Below are 20,973 nucleotides of genomic sequence, written 5' to 3'. Positions count from 1 at the left end.
ATGCCGCGGAGCAGCTGGACCCGTGAGCCACGGCCGCTGAGCCTGCACGTCTGGAGCCTGTGCTCCGCAACGGGAGGGGCCACAACAGTGAGAGGCCCACGTACCGCAAAAAACAAACAAACAAACAAAAAAACGCTAACTTTTGTTAGTAGCAATGGACTGAAACTTTCTAAGGTTTCTTTTTTCGATGTCGCTTGCATGAAGAATGAATTGCTCCTCCTTCTTGGCATGTGGGTAAATCTGTTATAGCGTTTATTTCATTCCCTAGTGAGGGGAATTCAACAATACATCACCGTGCCTGATAGAACACCCATCTCCTAGTAGATGCTTCATAAATATGATTCACCTGGGTCTATGCTGGGACTTCTCAGGCACAGTGTCTACCATGGCTGTAGCAGTCAGAATGAACTAAGTTATCCTGTGGTAACAAACAGCTCCCAAATCTCAGTAGCATCAAACATCAAAGGTTTATTTCTCAGTCACACTATGAGTCACTCGCTCTTTGGTGAGGGCTCTACACCACAATGCCCTCATGTGGGACCCAGGGCAGCAGAGCCTCCTCTCTGGGACACCCCAGGTCACTTACAGCAAAGGGAACAGAGTGTGGCAAATCTCACATTGGCTCCAAAGGGCTTCCTGCCTGGAAGCGACAAACTTCTGTTGACGTTTTACTGGCCAAAGCAAATCAGGTGGGGAAGTGCTAGCCTACCATGCGCTTAAGATCAGGGTATTGGCAAACAGCCCTAATGACCCAGCTCCTCATCTGAGGATCAGAATGGTACCTCCTGAGAATGAGAGCAGAAGCAACGAGTGGTTTATGACTTCAGGCTGGAGAAATGAGGCCCTGGCAGCTGTACTCAAACCCTTGCAGAGGCTCCAGGCCAAGTGCAATAGAAATGACAACAGGACCACCAGCTGGCAAGCTTGGACCGTGCAAGGCTTAGCCCTCAGAGGTAGTGTGGACATGCGGAAAGGGGACAGAGAGTTATGGTGCTTCGCAGGATACCCATCCAGCTCCTAATTTATATTTAGACTCTACCCACAGCATCCTGGGAATGCAAGACAGGCTGCCTCCCTGACATCGGAGGGCCAGTTCCTCCTGATGGACAGGGCTCTCTGCTATCCTTTGGCCCATCCCGAGGTGACTTCTCTCTCAAAATGATGGTGTCAACTCATTCTGGCCAAGAGAACAATTACATGACGTTCCTGAGTGATCTGCAGCTGCTTGTCCCGGCAGAACCATGGGGCAGGCAGGGCTTCTACAAATGATCCCCAGAGTTATGTCCAACCTCCCAAACCCTGTGGCAGTGCCAGATTTATAGTCTTCCCAATGCAGAGAGGTGTGTTTTACTAAAGGGACAAGGCTCTGGAAGAATGAACTTTCGTATCTGAAATTCAATCAGCACAGCCAGGCAGATTAAGAGTTTCAGACAACCACATAACGTGGCATTCACAAAGAGACATGACTGCTTCCCAAACTCACAGTCGCCCAGGTGCCTCAGAGTCAGGGACCTGGGATCACCCTTGGGAGTGTGGAAGTAGACACAGCGATGGTGGCCCTCTCCTGGAAGCCATTCCATGGTCATCCTACCAACCACGGGAAGGTTTAAGATGCTCTGGGATCCCTGCAGAGATGCCGACTCAAGTGGGATGTTTCTGCAAGCCAGGCACACATGGCGGGCCAGCAAGGCCCACACCAAGAGAAAGAAGAGCTGGGGCATTTGGGACAAGGGATTCTCTCTGCTTTCTCTCTAACAGGAGCATGCGCAGCTGCATCCCTTCCCTTGGAAGACTTCCCAGGGATGCACAGGGGTAAAAACACACTGCTGCACAGACACACTCTTGGAAAAGAGTCTTGCTGGTGTCTGGTCAGACTCTTGGGAACAACATGCCTGAACAGTGGCGTTATGCAGCATCTGTCCCCTTGGCTGGTCATTCCACCCACATTTTCTTCTCTGTTCTGTGTCTTCAAGCCAGCTGTGTTGTGAGGAACCATGGCAGCCCCAAGCAGGCTCTCCTTGGAGGGGAGGTACATGGCAAGAAGGCCAGCACAGATCCCTGCATCTTCATCTCAGCCAGCCTGCATCACTGTCCTTGGGTCACCTTCTGCCCCAGCTAGCTGGCTGTGGCCAGAGAAGAACAAGATTGGGAAAGGGGCCTCAGGGTCACGTGGCACAATCCAGTAGGGAAGACTCTTCCAACAGTACATGTGACCCATCTTTCCCTTTCTCTCTGTCTCTCCCACATCTACATTTGCAACCAGCTCTCAGGTGAGTCTCTTTCAGAAGGCACTGATTTGGGATCTGGTTGATGACTCCTGGCTGCATTATTAGAGTGTGCCCTGAAGATTGGTTCTTGGTCAAAATGATGGCCTGAGAATAAGCATTGCTTAAAACTGCCCACAGAGCTGTCCAGGAAAAGCATGATCCCAAGATAAGGAGAGGAACGTTAATTAGATAAACTTTGCAACAGTCCTTTGGCCAATGAGTGTGCTAATACTCCTGCTGGTTAAGGTTTCTCTGGAGCATAACCAGAGCGGCCCCTACAGCTGCATCCACATCCAGCCCATAGGACACTGGGAAGGGGAAAGCCCTCTGCACCTCCTGCTTCAGCACCTCGTTCCTGGACAGCGCACTCCCACTGCCGATCACCCGCTCCACGCCCCACTCTTGGAGCTGCTGAAAAGGAAGCATTGAGTGCAGGTTCTGAACGATGCCTCTGCACAGCGCCCGGGTCACGTGCCCCAAGGAGAGGTCAGAGGAGGAGATTCTGGTCACTGAGGCCAGCTGGTCTGGCAGGTGCCTCTCGCCCAGCACTGTTGGAGTGATGGTTAGGCAGGTGTCTTTCTGCTGTGCAGCAGCCTGGATCATGCGTGAGTACACAGTGGATTCTTCAGCCTCCAGGCCTGCCAGGAACAGAGAAGGCCTGTGTGAGTTCATGCACCCCCTCGCTGCAGGCTATAGAGTTACCAGGGGGCAAGGATAGGTTGACTTGCTGCCTCTCCTCACTGTGGCTGGCTGCTTCCCAGCTCAGGACTCAAATATTCTGGCTAGCTGTGCTCTGCTCCAGACCCCAGCCACCTTTCTCACTACAGACCCCAGCCCAATCTTCAAGGAGAGATCTCATAAGCGCTGCTGTGAGTCCTTACCAATCCCACAGCTGTGGGACTCTTGGTCCTAAGTAGACCAAATGCATACACTGATCAGTAAGTATCATCACACCTGTTATTAGTGTCACAGGAATCCCAGGACCACAGTGCTGATCACAGTCTAGCCTGCCCCTCGGCAGAGGTTACGAACAACCGGTCTAGACCAGAGCTCAGAGTTGAATGTGCATGTGAATCACTCAGGGATCTTATTAAAACACAGCTTCTGATTCAGTGTGCCTGGGGTGGGGCCTGAGATTCTGCATTTGTCATCAGCTCCCAGAGGAAGCCAGTGCAGCTGGCCTGAGGACCACGCTTTTTGAGTAGAAGGTTCTAGATCAGTGCTTACCAACACTTGAGAGCATCAGGATCACCTGAGAAACTTTCATAAAATGCTGTGCTCAGGCCCCACTCCTCTCCCCCAAGCCAAATAATCAGCTTTTCTGGGGGTGAAACGAGGACATCAACATGGTTTTTAAAACTCCACGAGTATTTCCAATGTATGGCCAAAAGTCCCCAAGGAGTCTCAACGTCAGCACATTTAACTGATACAAACTCACCTATACACCCTCAGGAATGAGAAAGAAAAAAATATATTCTTTTCAATCAAATGAAACAATGTAGACATTTCATAGGAGGTTAAGTTATATAAACTACTAGCCTTCAAAGCACCCTCTGTTTCATCAAAATAAGAACCACGAAAATGTAAAAGACTTTTCTTTTTGAAAATCTTAGAGAAAACTTAAGTATTACGTACTCTTTCAGGGCTGAGCAAAACAGTCACTTCTGTATAAATAGAAACACCAGCCAACTCAGTAAACAGTCGACAGACTCAACCCAGTTAAAGAAGTATCTGAGTAAAGGGCTTGCCTGAAGGTTCTGATGACTGGTTCTGCATCTTTAAAACCTTTCTTGATTCAAGGCAAAACAAGATCAAAGTTCTGTTCTTTAAATGCAGCATTCCTGAGGGATTCCCAGCCAAGGGGGCAGAACTTACCCGCAATGCTGACACCCCCAGCCAGCCTGGAAGGACTGACGTGGGTCAGCAACACCTGTCTGCATGACCAGTATGAACTTCCCAGGTGCTCCCTGTGGCCTGTGCCCCACCTAGTTATTCTGTTCGATGTTTCCTGGAATGACCTGATTTTGAGCTCCTACAAGTGACCCATGCATCTGATAAGCATGATCTCCCTATTTCTAGACAGCTGGCCAGAAATTTCATTTCTACCCTAAGTACTTAGAAAGGGAACCTCTCCTGGAAGAAAGAGGTTACATCTTTCTCTGTAAATGCAGAGCAGAGGAAGGCCTGATCAATTCCACCCTGAAGAGAGCAGGAAGACGTCAGAGTTTCCAGGGACCCTTCCAAGGAAGGAGGAGAGGTGCTACTTTCCAGGAATAAGTGCTACCAGTCTTTTCACTCATTCATGTTTGATCATTTTATTCTTCGCTGTCTGTAGCCAGCAGAAGGCAAACCTCAAATGCAAGGTTACTGACAGAGAAAGTAATAGCGGGGCCAGGGAGAGCCAGGAGACTATTAGGATACTCCACAGTTAAGATTAGAGGAGAAGATGCGCCTCAAAGAAGAGAGTATGGGCTTCCCTGGTGGCGCAATGGTTGAGAGTCTGCCTGCTGATGCAGGGGACACGGGTTCGTGCCCCGGTCCGGGAAGATCCCACATGCCGTGGAGCGGCTGGGCCCATGAGCCATGGCCGCTGAGCTTGCGCGTCCGGAGACTGTGCTCCGCAATGGGAGAGGCCACAGCAGGGAGAGGCCCGCGTACCGCAAAAAAAAAAATAAAAAAGGGTAGGTGATGGCAGCTCAGAAGATGAAAGGCTACAAGCTCAGATCCCTAAGGACAGAGGGAATGTGCTAGAATCTGGCTGGGTCTGAGACAAGAATCTAGAAACTTACAGCACATTCAGCACCAGGACACTGCCACATAGAAAGGACAAACAGAGAACACACCACTGTGTGGGCCACCCTTACCTAGATCCGCCATCCACTGGACCAGCATGTGGACGAACATGGCCAGCACGTTGCCCCCATTGAGGGATGCTGCCACCGCCAGGTAGGTCCTGTCAAAGTACGGGAAGTAGGCGACTGGAGCTGCAGGGTCTGGAGTCTGCACTGGCTGGAATCCTGAAGGCATGGAGGCTACCAGCTGCACCGAGGTGCTGATGTTGAGAACTGGATGTGGTCCAAAGAAAGCAGAGGTTAGGCCTGTTGGGCTAACTCAGAGGCCACAAGTCACAACAGGGTCGGAGAGTGTGCCACAAATTCCTGGATACTCCTCCTTTCAGGAGGAAGAGCCTAGTCCTCCACCCCTGAGTGTGGGCTGGACTCAGTGACTGGCTTCTAATGAAGAGAGTAAAGCAGAAGTGACAGTGTGTGACTCTGGAGACCAGGTCATAAAAGGGCACTGCAGCTTCCATCCTGATCACTTGCTCCAGGGGAGGCAGGTACCACGTCGTGAGCAGCCCTATGGAGAGGCCCACTGGATGGTTGCTGGCATAACTGACCCCATCTTGAGCCCATACGGTCCCTCCTGTCCTTCCGCTGACCCTACCCAGGACTGTACTAGGTGGTGAATCACTTCTCTGTCGTCAAGGGCTTTATAGTTAGTAGATATTGTTTAACAATGGTTAGGGCCAGGTGGCCTCTATGCTCTGTTAGTTCCCAAACTATGCTGACTTTTGCTGATGTATTCCCAGAGCCCATGAGACTAGTTACCCATTCAGTTATCTTAACTTAGGAGTGTATGTCCTGTTTCCAGGCACCCACCCTCATGTCCTAGGTTAACTATAAAACTGTCCCAAAGGCCCCTTGGTGGTGCAGAATGCAGCTGCCAATGCTTCCAGATCATTGTCTGCCTGATCCCACTCTGTAAGTTACCCTAAAATAAACTGACACATTGATTATACAGAGCCGCCTGCCTCATTTTTCAGTCTCAAGATGCAGTCTCAGTTCAGTGGGTGCTTTTCATTCCCTCCGTCCTCCAACACCTACAAGGAGCTGAGGCCTCCTGCCAAGAGCCACATGAGTGAGCTGAGAAGTGGATCCTCCAGCCCAGTCAAGCCTTCAGATGACTGCAGCCCCAGCCGACTGACAGTGTGATTGCAATCCAGCCACACCTAGACTCCTGACTCTCAGAAACTGTGTGAGATAATAAGTGTTTGCTGTTTTAGGCTACTAAGCATTGGAGCGATTTGTTACACAGCAATAAGCTACTATTCACAGAGAGGCAGACCTCAGCCCAAGTGTTTTATTCTTTGGGAGGTTTCATTCATTTTTGGTGGGTACCACCTCCTTCTCATTTCCAAGGTGTGCTTCTCAACCTCCCTCCACCAGCAGGGGGGACGCTCCCAGACCTAGAACAGAGGGGATGCTTTTCTCCTCTAGATGGAGGCCAGAGCCTACAGACTGTCCCAGGAGTCTCTCCTCCATTTCTCACGAGACCTGGCCAGAAAGCCTGTTCCTCTCAGTCTGTTGGGGCTAAACTAACTGAGGTCAGGATCCAACTGTCCTACCTCCTGGGAGGCAGAGGCAAGGAGAGTGAAAACAAGTCTCAGAAAGTCAATAACCTTGACTTCCTGCCACATCAAGACTTTCACCATGACGATAAACCAGAAGCATCATGCCCTCCACCTATCCCCTCGGGGGGAAGTGTCAGTGAAGGGGGCCGACCAGCCTTGCCCATGGACACCGCACAGCTGGGCACAGGCCAGCGGCCCCAGTCTAGAACCAGAGACCACAACCAGCTCAGTGAAGATGGAGCCTAAAGCTTAGCTTCTTCCCATTTGACCACCATCTAGAAAGGACATTTATATCCAGGCACATGACAGCTCTCTGTGGAGGGAACAGCCTAAGATTTGAAGACTACCAGGTAGGAGGAAAGAGCCAGGCTCTTTATAGGCACCATCCCAGTGCATCACGACAACGGCCCCATGAGAAAGGCATCATCATCCTCATTTTGCATGATGACAAGGGCTCAGGGAGAAAATTCAGGAGAAAAAGATGGGGTTCTTGACCTTAAAAGATTTTATCACATACTTGTGCAAACAAAAGTGGCAGAATCTGGATATATGTATATGTATAACAGATTCACTTTGTTATACACCTGAAACTAACACAACATTGTAAATCAACTATACTTCAATAAAAAAAAATTTTTTTAAGTGGCAGAATCTCAGCTTTCCCTCTCACCTAATCTTGAATTAAGAGGAATTACTACCAAAAACAAAACAAAAAGTCACTTGAAATTTTATTTTTTAAGAATGTACTAAAATAGGAATAAACTACTGCTTCAGAGGATAGTGCTGGTCAGAGTTTTTAAACTCAAGGTTAAATTGTAATAGTTCTAACTGATGGAGGAAAAAAAGATGTGATGACAAAGAAAATCCGAGTAAGATGAATGACTTCTCTGTTCCCGTTGATAACAAGGCGAGGCTCTCAAAGTGGGCCCACTCAGCCAGGCTGCCCTGAGGATCAAATGAGACACACAGCCTGCAATCACCCTGCTCGGGGAAGCAGACCCAAAGTCTACCCCAGCCCCAGGAGGGGCCAATGGCAGCCCCCAGGCCATATCCAGCCTGCCATCTGTTTTTGTATGGCCCAGGAGCTAAGAAAGTCTCTTCCATTTTTTTTTAAATGATAGCTTTATTGAGATGTAATTCAGAAAATTCACCATAAAATGCACCCTTTTAAAGTGTACAGTTCTGTGCTTTTTAGTATATTCACAGAGTTGTACAAACATCACTGAGACCTAATTTTAGGACATTTTCACCACTCCAGAAAGAAATCCCATACTGGTTAGCAATCAACCCCGTGTCCCAGCCCTAGACAACCATGAATCTGCTTTCTGCCTCTACGGATTTGCCTGTTCTGGACATTTCACAGGAATGGAATAATACACTATGTGGCCTTTCACTTTCATTCACATGTTATAGCATTTTAGCTCTGTGGATACACCACATTTTTAAAATCCATTTATCAGTCGATGGGCATTTGGGTTGTTTCTACATTTTGGCTATTATGAATAAGGCTGCTAGGAGCATTTGTGTACAAGTTTTTTGTGCGGACATGTGTTTTCAATTCTTTTGAGTATACACATGGGAGTGGAATGGCAGGGTCCCATGGTAATTCCACGTTTAACTTTTGAAGAACCGCTAGACTGTTTTCCAAAGGGACTGCACCATTTTACAATCCCAGTAGCGTGTTCTTACCTTTTTAAAAGGTTGAAAAGAAATGAAGAGGAGAAGAATATTTCATGACACATGAACATTTTATGAAATTCACATGTCAGCCTCTCTAAATAAAGTTTTATTGGAACACAGCTACACCCACTCACTTATGCATTGGCTATGGCTGCTTTCCTGCCCCAACAGCTGTGAAGTAGTTATGATAGAAACAAAATGGCCCACAAAGCTTAAAATATTTACAATCTGGCCCTTTACCCTGCCCTGGATTGCTGTCTCCCCTTCACTGTGACTCTCTTGCATGGAATACAGGGACGTCTGCGCTTCTACTCAGATCCGAGGAACTTTCATTGACAAACACACAATAACAAAACCCCTAACCTATTGAATAATAATCTATTTTCTTGGTCATGGAGACACATAGAAACCAGCCAACTAGAGAGAGTCATTTCCCTCACCTGTCTCTAGAGAAGAAAGGCACAGACTGTGGTCAGGATAGAAATTGCCCTGCTGAATTGTAAGCTCCCGGGGCAGGGGCTTCACCTGTAGGGATGAGGGTGTTTTTCATGTTTTTAACATAATGGTCAAGAGGACGCTGCGACTGCTGGCTATGGGTGCCCCTCGGACCCTGGCACAGAGCTGGGGCTTAGGAGGCCCCAGTAGAAGTCTGAGGAGAGAACCAAAGACAGACTTACCTGCGTCTGTCCTTTGGGCCATGCAGGAATAGACAGAGGCCTGCAAATCCCCCAAGGCCACGCCCACCTGCGTCCCCTTTGGGATCTCAAACCAGGCCCGGGAAGTTCTGCCTGCCACGTTGCCAGGCTCGGTGACGTCCGGGAGTAGGTGGACGGGAAAGCCTGCGTCCCTCAGTCTGCAAACCAAAAGTGGACAGCATATCTACCTGGTGCTTGGTTTTCTGTTTTCTGTTGTTTCCAGGAAACTCAGCAATGGAAAGCGCGATAGGATACACATTCAAGAAGGGAGGGCAGAATCCAGTGTTTTCACAGAGCGTCTCTTTGGCTTTTTTTAAACCATGAGGAAAAGCCTTGGGTTATTTAAAGAGTGAACCCTGGCTTTCAAGAGCTTGGGATGGGCCTCTTGGAGAAGAACACAACCAGTTTGAGCAGAGGTAGTCAGAAGGGACTGGATAAGAAGCAGATTTTATCGGCATCCAGCCTCCTGCATTTGAAGGGAGAGCAAACACTGTGCAAAGGGAGGAAGCTGGAGTTTTAGAGCAAAGTCACAGCTGGTTAGCACAGGCCAAACCAAAGTCAAACCCATCAGTCTCCTGAATACCAAATGCATCCATCACTCGCGGTTAGTGAACATGGGGCTGCCAATTTTATAAAACATGCTGGAAAGTCCTTTACCTGAATTACCAGGTGCTTTTTGTTTTATTACAGAGCTCAGAATTTGGACCCTGAAGGCAGTGAACTTATAGGGCACTGGACTGCTGGACCTGAAAAGGCAAATGATTGCTTAAAGGGAACTTAAAAGGCATCCCTTAAGCCTACTACTTCCATTTCTTAACCTTATTTTAAAATACATTAGGGTGGGGGAGAGAGATAGCTAGGGAATTTGGGATTGACATGTACACACTGCTATATTTTAAATGGATAACCCACAAGGACCTACTGTATAGCACAGGGAACTCTGCTCAATATTATGTAACAACCTAAACGGGAAAAGAATTTGAAAAAGAACAGATACATGTATATGTATAACTGAATCACGTTGCTGTACACCTGAAACTAACCCAACATGGTTAATCAACTATATTCCAATATAAAATAAAAAGTTAAAAAAATAAAATAATATGTTAAAGAATGGATGTTGTTCTTTGGAATCTACGGGCTGGCTCAGGGCACAGAAAGAACTGGGGAGCCCACCCTAGGTCTGGGCAACGGTGGAGGAGCAGGCAGCATGGCGTGGTGGATGGCGCCCCTCCCCAAGAACTTCACTTACAGTCAGGCCCACCCATGCCCGGGGACTGGAACAGGCTGGAGGGTGTTGGAACCTGACCTTGGCCTCGTGGAATCCTCCATTATTCCCAGATGGGAAAGCCCCACTGAAGCTCCCGCTTTAGAGGTTCTGCCCTTCAGCCTCAAGCCAGCCTGCACAGTTATACTCACGTCTCCAAGTTCCAGCTTTGGCTCCTGGTGTTGAAATATCCCCAGCTAGCGGCATTCTGGTTGGACATCAGGGGTCTTGTCAAGCCACACAGCATGGCAACCACATAGTCGTGAATAGTGCCAGCTGCATCGTAGGACTTCAGGAACTCTGGGCTGTTTTTCATACCCCAAACAATTCAACGTGGTTTAATATTGACTTGAAAGCATGTGCTGCACCTAACTGTGGGCGGTGTGGACTAGACATGGCATAGCTGGGTAGCAGCCAGAACCGCACAGGCTGTGGATCCCTAGCAGCGGAACCTCCCAACCTCTCCAAGCCAAGCTGGCCAGAGTCAGCCTTAAGGGAGGGTACTCCTAGGAGGACACACCGTGCCTGGGAAAGCAGGACATCAGCCATTCTCAGCAGCCCTGATCCCACCGTGAACCCATCCTGTGATCCTTGGCAAGTCCCTGGCCCTCTCGGGTCTCTTCTTTCCCCCTCCAGGTGAGAATCAGATTACCAATAAGAGCCCTCTGCGAAATGAAGCAGTGGTAGACCAAGTCTAAGTCTTGTGACTATACCCTGTGCTGGGCCACACTCACTGAGGGACAGTCCAGCACGTGGAGTGATGCTGGCCAGCTAGAGGTACAGCTCCCTAGCCACTCTCGTTCCCCTGCAAATCCGTCACCCAATTCAAACAACAGGTGTCCGTACCTATTTTTCAAAAGCCAGAAGATGGTTGCGCAGCCAAACCCCGTGGCCACACTGAGATGAGACTCTGGCCGGGGCAGAGAAGCCAGGAACTTGCTGCCACACCGGCCATCCTGCCACGTTACCAGGTGGCTCACGGCTCTGGGCTCGAACACAGGGGCAGCCCCTGCCTCTGTCCATTCACAACCTGGAACGAAGGAGATGACCAAAAATGGAGAACTGGCACCAGCATGTCCTTGAGACTACTCTGCTAGTGAGGTTATAGGACAGACTTTATCACCCATGACAATGCTTCACTCACACTCAGGGGTTCTGGCCAGTACCCAGAAGAGCAGGGAGTGGATGGACCTAGAGATTGTCATACTGAGTGAAGTAAGGCAGACAGAGAAAGGCAAGTGATATCATATGATATCACTTATATGTGGAAGCTAAAAAAAAAAAAAAAGAGGTACAAATTTACTTATTTACAAAACAGAAATAGAGTCACAGATGTAGAAAACAAACTGATGGTTACCAGGGGGGAATGGGGTGGGGGAGAGATAAATTGGGAGATTGGGATTCAGATATACACAATGCTATGTATAAAATAGATAACTAATAAGGACCTGGCGGTCCAGTGGTTAGGACTCAGTGCTTTCACTGCTGAGGGTCCAGTTCGATCCCTGGTCAGGGAACTAAGATTCCACAGGCCCCAAGGTACGGCCTTAAAAAAAAAAAAGAAAGAAAGGAGAGAAAGGACCTACTGTATAGCACAGGGAACTCTACTCAATCCCTCTGTAATGACCTATATGGGAAAAGCAGCTAAAAAAGACTGGATATATGTATATGTATAACTGGTTCACTTTGCTGTACAGCAGAAACTAACACATTGTAAATCAACTATACGTCAATAAAAATCATTAAAAAAAAAAAAAAGAAGAAGAAGAGCAGGGAAGCGGTCACAGATAATACGCACCTGAAGCTTACTAAGTTTCACCCAGGAAGAGGGAGTGAGCTGGGGACGGGGTGGTCCACCCTCACTATTACGTTTCTGCCTGAAGCTGGGATTCTTATCCCAGCCCTAAAGCTGGAAATCTGAGCTTTTTCTTCAACCCTTTTATCTGCTTCCAAAACTCTTTTGACCCTTTTTCTTCTTTTTACTTTTAGGGCTATCATCTTTATTTTGTTTGTGTTATAAAATAAATACGAGGTTCCTACCATGTACCAGGTGTTGTTCAAAGCACTTTAAAAATATTAATTTTTTTAATCTACATATTAGCCTTACAACATAGGTGTGATATTTATCCCCATTTTCACATAAGACATATAAAACTCAGAGAAGCTTTAAAAGTCTTGTCAAAGATCACATAGCTACTAAGTGATAGAGGCAGGATTCAAGTGCAGGCAGTCTGTTCCAGAATCTGGCCTGATGGATATCCTTTCTCTCACTTTCTTCTTTTTTTTAGCAAAAATAATAATAATAATAATTTAAAATTTTTTAAATTATACAAATGATAAGTGAATGCATTCTCAATATAAAATATCCAAATATTACAGATAAAGCAAAAGGCCTGCTTGACCATCCCCATCAGAGTCCCAGCCCCCTTCCTGTCACTGTTAGCACTTGTAGAGTTTTTTTGGGTTTTTTTATTTTTTGGCCGCGCAGCACGTGGGATCTTAGTTCCCTGACCAGGGATCGAATCTGCACCTCCTGCACTGGAAGCGCGGAGTCTTAACCACTGGACCGCCAGGGAAGTCCCGTTGTTGGGTTTTTATACTCACACAACATACTCTCTTTGGTTTGGTTGATTTGGGCTGGGTTTTATTATATTTTGGTTTTGTCTGTTTTTTAAAAACAAACAGTACTATACTGTATGTATTTTTTTAGTGGTTGTTTTTATCATCCAGCAACATGTCCTGGAATTCTTTCCACATTAGTACATGTGAGTGCACCTTATTCTTTTCAACTACTGCATACCATTCTACAGCGTGGGGTACCAACATTTATTTAACCACTCCCCCATGAGGAAACGTCACAGTTTTCACTACAATAAACAAGGATGCCATGAATAACCATGATTATGCCTCTTTTGCATATACATGTTAAAGTCCTTTTCCTGAACAGATTTTAGGTAGTAGGGCCACTGAGTCATAGTAACTCTTATTTTTACAGTGTATAATTTAAAAGCTTTATCCTCACCCCCGGCAGTTAGCAAATGGGTTTCATATTAGTTCCGCTGGAAGTTTTCTTCCTGTAGTTGCTATAACTCTCTTATCTTTTTTTTTTTTTTTTTGCGGTACGCGGGCCTCTCACTGTTGTGGCCTCTCCCGATGCGGAGCACAGGCTCCAGACGCACAGGCTCAGCGGCCATGGCTCACGGGCCCAGCCACTCCGCGGCATGTGGGATTTTCCCGGACCGGGGCATGAACCCACGTCTCCTGCATCGGCACGTGGACTCTCAACCACTGCGCCACCAGGGAAGCCCACCAAACAGCCTGCCAAACTGCCCTCTGAAACGGCCAAGCTAATATATACTACAAGGAGTGATATTTTAAAAAACCAATTTTCCACCCCCTTTGCCAACTCTTGACATTCTCAAACTGCTTTCTTACAATCCAGTGGGTGGAAAATGATTTCTCGTTGTTGTTTTCCTCTGCATTTTCCTAATTCCTAATGACACCGAGCATCTTTTCATATGCTTATTAGCTATCTGTATTTCCTCTTCTAGGAATTGCCTGTTGGTTTCCTCTGCCCATTTTTCCACAGGGCCATTGGTCCTTTCTTTGTTCTTTATATGCACCCATATTCGTCCTTTGTCTACTATATACTAGTGAATAATTTCTCCCTGTCTGCTGCTGGCCTTTTAGCTTGATTTTATGATCCCCACTTCTCTCCTGCTATTACTGAGCCTGAAAATGGAATGTGGAAACTGGTGTAACCACAGGCCTCTCAGAAGACACTAGTCACTCCCTCTCTTCTCCAATTGGCGCCCTTGTGGAAGCACTTAGCTCTCCGCTCAGGTTACTGGTGCCTGTCTGTGTTGACTGCCTTGAGCGAGCCCTGGAAGACGAGGGCTGCATCCTGTTTCTATGTCTCCCGCGGGGCCCAGCACAGAGCCTCATATATTGTAGGTCCCGAAACCAAACTGAATTACAGCCGCTATGAAAAGCAGAACGACTTGATCTCAAATATGATTTCACTCACTCTGCTAAGCAGGTATCATCGTCAAACAGTGGCTCTCCTTCCCAGAAACTGAAACCAAAACAAGAAGGCATGCAGGTGGGCCCCATGAAATATTAAGCAGCTCTCTCCACCGATGTGGGCGATGGTTTGTGTGGTCGTTACAGAGGCCAGGAGACAGGCAGAAAGGAAGGCGTGTGACCGGAGCACAATCATTAGATCTCTGCTGTCCTCTTTGGGAAGGGTTTTAGTATCAAAAGGACGTTTATTCTTGTTACTGCAAAATTAAGGAGTTTAAAAACTTTTACAACCTAGATTCCCCCTGAGAGTTCAGCTCTAACACCAGAACTGGCCTTTCACTCCTGCTGGGGATTGGAGCCGAGCAGCTCCCGTGGTCCCAGCTGGCCTGACGACAGGCAGACAAACGGAGAGGAGGAGGGGGAGAGCCTGGGTGGGCTTCGGCAGTCACCCAGGCCCCCCCTGGGGACTGATCAAAGGATGCACCACCAGACCCCTGTCAAGCCACCAAGAGGCAAGTCACCACTCACTTGGCCCAGGGGAATCGGAATCACTGATCCTCTAGGCAGAGGAGGGGTGAATCCAATGTCCAACCTCCTTAACTACAGCCTCCACCCCGCAAAGTAGCCATCCATACTACGCTTAAAACACCTGCAGTGAAAAGTTGATAGTTTTGAAGCTGGGTGATGGGTATGTGTCAGTTCATAATGCTGTTCTCCCTACTTTTATGTCTATGTCGAACTTTCTATAATTAAAAAAAAAATTTTTTTTAACACTTGCCGTAACAGGAGCTCATAACTTCCTACAGGAGTCTAATCCTGCCTTGGACATTCTGTTGGGAAAGTCCTCCCTTCATTGAGCTAGTGTGTCCTCCTGTGACTCTGGTCCTCCTGGGAGATTTTCAAAGTTCAGTGTCTGAAGTCAGACAGACTTGAGTTCAAAAGCTGGAGTCACGGGACTTCCTTGGTGGCGCAGTGGTTAAGAATCCGCCTGCCAATGCAGGGGACACGGGTTCGAGCCCTGGTCTGGGAAGAACCCACATGCTGTGGAGTAACTAAGCCCGCGAGCCACAACTACTGAGCCTGCGTGCTGCAACTACTGAAGCCCGCGCTCCTAGAGCCCGTGCTCCGCAACAAGAGAAGTCCCCGCTCGCCGCAACCAGAGAAAGCCCGTGCGCAGCAACAAAGACCCAACGCAGCCAAAATAAAGATTAATTAAAAAAGAGAAAAGCTGGAGTTGCTACTTGCTGCCACATGACCCTGAGCATATTATTTTATCCTCTCTGAACCTCCAGGTCTCATCTGCACAAGAGGGAGAGTAATGTAACCCATGTCATAAGGGTGTTGGGAAAATTCAATGAGATCACACAGGTAATATACTTAGCTCAGCACCTGGCATGCGAAGTGCTCACTGCTGTTTTCCTGGCTTAATACTCCTCCTAGAGGCCAAACAGAACAGGCCACCCACCTCTGCACTGTGGCTGACCTCCTGAAAGAATACGACCAACTAAATGATGCTTAGCAACTGTGCCCATGAAAAGGATGTGCCCTGGAATGGAAAAATCACAAATATCTGTGATTATGTTAAACAACAAAAACTATGCCTAAATTCAGAAGAGTTTCCTCTGCGTCTTGGAATCTACAGCTACACTAATCTCTTGGTTGTTGGCACTGATGCTCCAAGACACTGGCACAAAGAAAGAGGAGGCTGTGGAAAGTCCACTCCACTGAACCCAACAGAGAATCAGAGAGAACTCACTCTTCTCCTCTCCCTGTTCATGAATAACGTGTGAGTGGACAGTTCACTTCATTACCTCCTTTGAACAGGACAGGATATACACAAAACGCAAGAGGCAGCAGAATAACCTGACCCTTCACAGAGAGCCCTTGGCAGCCCTTTTCTGGTTCCAGGGGAGGCAGGAGATAGAAGGGCCCCAGGCTGAGCAGCTGGAGTCTGTCCCCTGCGGACAGATACTCCAAGATGAAGGTAATAGCGGAGCGAAGCGTTAAGGGCTGTCCAGATAAAAGATAAAGAGACCACATATTCCTCATTCTCAAGATCAAGGAGCCCTTCCCAAGTACACGTGCACAGAAAGGCTCCTCGGGGGTCAAAAAGGGAAGGGGTGCCACTCCATAGTAGGTGATGTCAACCTACCCGTAGGCCTCTTTGCTAGAATCCATCTTGCCTAAGAGATGTGCGCACACACAGGGGAGGACCCTGAGATAAACCAAATACGGACTCAGAGCCAGTCAAAGCAAGAGGATTGGCCAAGGGAAATCAGAAGAAATGCCCCATATAAGTGATTCAAACTACCACGAGGGCGCGAGCCTCTGAGAGCCTCTGCCCCTCTGAGCCTGCCTGTGTGTCTATACACACGTACCCTTTTTCCTCCTAATAAACACTTTACTTGTTTCACTACTTTCTGTCTCTTTGTGGAAATTCATTTCTACAAAGCCGAGGGCTAGAGTCTTATCACTGGCCGCTGGTCCCTGGTGGTCTAGTGGCTAGGATTCAGCACTCTCACTGTTGCAGCCTAACTTCAGTCTCTGGCCAGGGCAACCAAAACCCTGCTTCAAGCCGCTGCAGGCCGAGGCCACCTGAGATCACAGGGTGACTGTTAACAGCACGTGATCACCCCCAAGCTCAGCATACCTTGGCCTGTTTTCCAGAACATGACTCCGTGCATCTGTCCTGACACTCCGATGCCACAGACCTTGCAGAGCTGCTGCCGGGGAAGGGCAGCAAGGCACTCGTGGAGGGCCTGGATGATTCTCCTCACATCCTGCTCTTGCCCCTGGAAACAGAACAGGATACGTTGGACAGAGGTACACACACAGGCAGGGGAAGGAGGGCAGAGGCGCCAGGGACCTCCTGGGTGGTGGCTGCCCACCTAATTCCACCGAGGTCACTTCCAGGACCTGCTGAGGGGCCTCAAGGAGGGGATATGGGCCTGAGGGTTCTCCACCACCTCCAGCGGGGCCTGGAGTAGGAACGTGGTGGGCGAGGTCCCACTTCTCCCTTCACAGATGAGGCGCTTCTGTGGGTTAAGTTCAGCCAATGGCCTGGGCTCTGCCCGCTGCCGTGGAAGAGTCTGAGCTGAGAAAAGCACTGCCCTGCCCTACAGGAGCTTACTGTCCAGCAGGACAGGAAAACACAAGAAAGACCATGCTGCAAGAAGAAATAAGGCAAAGGTCTTTGGCAAGGCACATGAAGCATTGGGGTAGAGGAAGGATGGAACCCAGCAGGGAAGGTGTAGGCAAGAAAGGCTTCCTGGACTAAAGCACCTGAGGACCAGCCCTAGTGTTTGCTCCAGTTCATCCATCTGGCAAACATTTCCCGAATGCCCTGAGGGCTTGCATGTGTTCCGGGGGCAGTGAAGGCCTCCCCTCCTTGGAGTTAAGCCTTTATTTGTCAGCCTGCTGGCCTCGGGCTGTGGCAGTTCTTGGCTCCAAACAAACATGATAGAAGGAGTAGAAAGAAGAAAGGTGAGGAGGTGTAGGGCTGGGGAAGGAGAGGAGAGGGAACACAGAGCATTTCGTTGAGGAGGCAACCCTACATCCTAACAAGACTCTTTATGCAGGAGAGACTACAGTAGAACTGAGCGGGCAGTAAAAGATGGGGCAGAGAGGAGATGCATGGCTATGCGTGATCCCCCAGGAGGGAAGAAATAAGACAGTGGGCAAAGGAAGAAGGAAGCAGGGAAGAGGCATTTGTTTACACCTGCCCTGTCCAACACGCCAGTCATCAGCTATACACAGCTAGTCTGAATTGAAATCTACACACCAGATTTCAGATTTAGTACGAAAAAAAAAAGCACAATATCTCATTAATAATTCTATATTGATTATGACATATGGAAATGATATGTTTGGATCCATTGGGTTAAAATAATAAGCAATGAACCTTAATTTTACGGTTCCTTTTTACTATTTTTTGATACGGGCACCAGAAAGTTGAAAATTACACGTGTGGCTCACATTTGCACTGCACAGTGCTGGTTTAAAGAGTTCCCACGTGGCATGAACCCAGATGGTACATGAACGCAGGACAGAGGAGCTGCTGTTTAAAATGGGCCTAGGGTGGGTGAGCTGTGTAGGTAAGGACAGCGGAGGAGTGAAACAGGCCAGAGGGGAGCGAAGGCAAGGAGGCACTCAGTGTGTGGGGAGTTTTAGTGGTGAGTGTGATGGGGGAGCAATTCTTGGACAGACAGTGGATACACCCACAATGTCACAGGAAAGGCGCTGCCCCCATTCCTTGATTCAGAATATCAAGTGGTCTACATTCAGATCAGATGCTAGAAATTCAGATTTGAAAAAAGAATTTAGGAACTCATTCAACCCTCCTCCCCCACAACCCTTTTTACAGATGGGGAAACTGAGGCCCAGACAGGTAAAATTCATAACAAAGAAAGGGTCACAGAGCTTCCCTCAAAAATCTTGATATTTTAAAGTTGCAAAGAGCTAAAAGTCTGACCTTCCACAAAGCTGCCAAAGTTGACCGTGGAGTACACAATGCTTCTAAAGAGTGAGAAATATGGACATGAGGAAAGAACAGAGCCACCAGGTGTTTCTATGGATCAGTAGTGTTTACCCCAGGGATGATTTTTGTCCCCTCGGGGGCATTTGGCAATATGGAGGCATTTTTGGGTGTCGCAGCTGGGGAGGAGGGTTCTACTGGCATGCAGTGGGTTAGAGGCCAGGGATGTTGCTGAACATCCTACAACGCACAGGACAGCACCCCACAACAAAGAATCATCCAACCTCCAAATATCAACAGTGCCAAGGTGAAGAAATCCTGCTATAGGTGAACTTACAACAAGGCTGTTTGTCCCAGAGCACAACACACATGTGGAGGATGCAAGGGGGGCTATTACCGGCCTCCCCTAAACCCCCCCCTTAGGCAGGTGTGGAGCACTGGGCATGCCTGTAAACACAGAACACTGTGCTGGACACTGGGGGAAGTGGGGAAAGTAGTTTTCAAGAAGTGGCCCTATTTCAAGAGAAAAGGGCACTGCCTAGAACCCACCCCTGTAATCGCAGCTCTGCTGCCTACCCCCACAGGGTCAGAGCTGACTTTGCCTCCACTTCATGGTCCATGAAGTGAGATAATCATTCTAAAATGTCCTGATGCCCCAACCAAGCTAATTTTGAAAGGCTCTATGAAAATGCGAAGTGCTCCTGAAATCTTTATCCTCTGAAATGCTTCTGATCAAGATGGACTCTGAACCCTGAAGGACTGAGTCCAGGTATGTGGCAAGAGCTTGTGAAAAACAAAGCTATTGGGAGTGGGGTTTGGCTCAGAAAATCGAGGTTTGTGGCTGGAAGGGGCCATAGAGGTCATCTATTTCAATTATAAGAACAAGCTGAGATCCAGGAAAAAAAAAAAAGTCATGAGGATACACAGAAAGTTCCTTGATATTAATCTGTATTATCAATGAACTGAACATAAAGCTACCTTTTTCAAGGAATTAATGGAATCCATCTCTGAGGACTGACATCCTTTCTGAACCCACAACTTGCAATTGAGCCCACTGTGGTGAAATTCTCCATTTCTATATTGTAGCTTTCACAAAACACTAGTTTCCGTGTAGAATTATCAATCTGACCTTTTTCTAACATTTTAATTGTGGTATCTCTCAATGTCTATCTGTCCTGGTGTCTTTCTTCCAAGGTATCTCAGCCTTTGGGGCCAGGGGACTTTTGCTGTCCAAGTGTTTGAGTTCCTCCACCCACAATCCACTCCTGCGGGATGAGAGAGCGGCAGGTTACGCTGGATTTTGCGTCTGATTTCTCAAGGAAAACCCAGACACCGCCCTAGGGAACAAGCTGAATCCTGAATTTGAGGACACCTGCAGATGTGAGGAGCAGAGAGCCGCAAGAATGAGAAGGCAGCCTGAGATCGCTCCATATGCAGGAGAGCAATTTCCTTCAGGTCAGGATACAGAAAGTGGAGGGCAGAGAGCACGGGGGTATAGCGCCAAGGTCAAGGCTCCCAAAGAAGGCCCGAGAGTGGGGCGATCGGTGCCAGCAGGTGGGAAAGCTCCTGGGAGGAGATCTATCGGATCGAGGGAGTTGCAGCGGGCAGGCAGAGATCAGGCAGGCTGGAGCAGTTAGGGAGACTTCTTTGAGGAGGAAGAGGGTGTCTGGAGGCTCCTGGAGGCGGCGAGGCTCCAGGGCGCTGCCTCACCTGGGGCCCCGCCGCCGCGCTCTGGGCCGCAGTCTCGGCCCGCGCAGGCCGGGCACAGCTCGCCAGTACCACGAACCCGGAAGGGTCGCCGCGCGCGGCCTCCACCAGGGCCGCCTTCACAGACGTGGTGCCCAGGTCGATGCCGAGAGTGACAGACCGTGCAGCCATGACAGCGATTGAGTCTGGGGCCCGGGCGCCCCTTCCAGCACACTTCATCCGGGACAGAGGCGCCGAGGCGGGGCCTCGCCTGCCAATCTTTCCAGCCACGCTCAACACGACGAATTCTCGTCTTCCCATTGGTTGAGGAAGGCCGAGTCCCGCGCACCCCGAGTGACGGGCCCCGGCTATAGGCGGAGCCGCGGTGGAAGGCGGAACCTACAGGCCCCGCCCCGCAGGGCAGGGTTTGCGATGTGGCCCGAGGCTTCGGCCTTGCTCACCAAAGTACC

The 20,973-nt window shown here is 48.7% G+C and overlaps 1 protein-coding gene across 1 annotated transcript; it reads right to left on the bottom strand.

Moving 5' to 3' along the window:
* Positions 1–256: 256 nt before the first annotated feature.
* SHPK (sedoheptulokinase) lies at positions 257–20,743 on the bottom strand (the record flags this gene model as incomplete). Its single annotated transcript, XM_082679659.1, has 7 exons — positions 257–2,905; positions 5,132–5,332; positions 9,036–9,211; positions 10,473–10,625; positions 11,167–11,350; positions 16,994–17,135; positions 20,528–20,743. 7 exons carry the CDS (start codon positions 20,741–20,743, stop codon positions 2,493–2,495), a joined length of 1,485 nt encoding a protein of 494 aa, XP_082535785.1. The 3' UTR covers positions 257–2,492.
* Between the last annotated feature and the right edge of the window lie 230 nt (positions 20,744–20,973).

The sequence above is a fragment of the Grampus griseus genome, assembly GCF_964374135.1.
Source record: "Grampus griseus genome assembly, chromosome: 20".
NCBI classification, from domain to species: Eukaryota; Metazoa; Chordata; class Mammalia; order Artiodactyla; family Delphinidae; genus Grampus; species Grampus griseus.
Note: the sequence above shows the minus strand (reverse complement) of the source record. Positions and strands in the feature narration are given on the sequence as shown.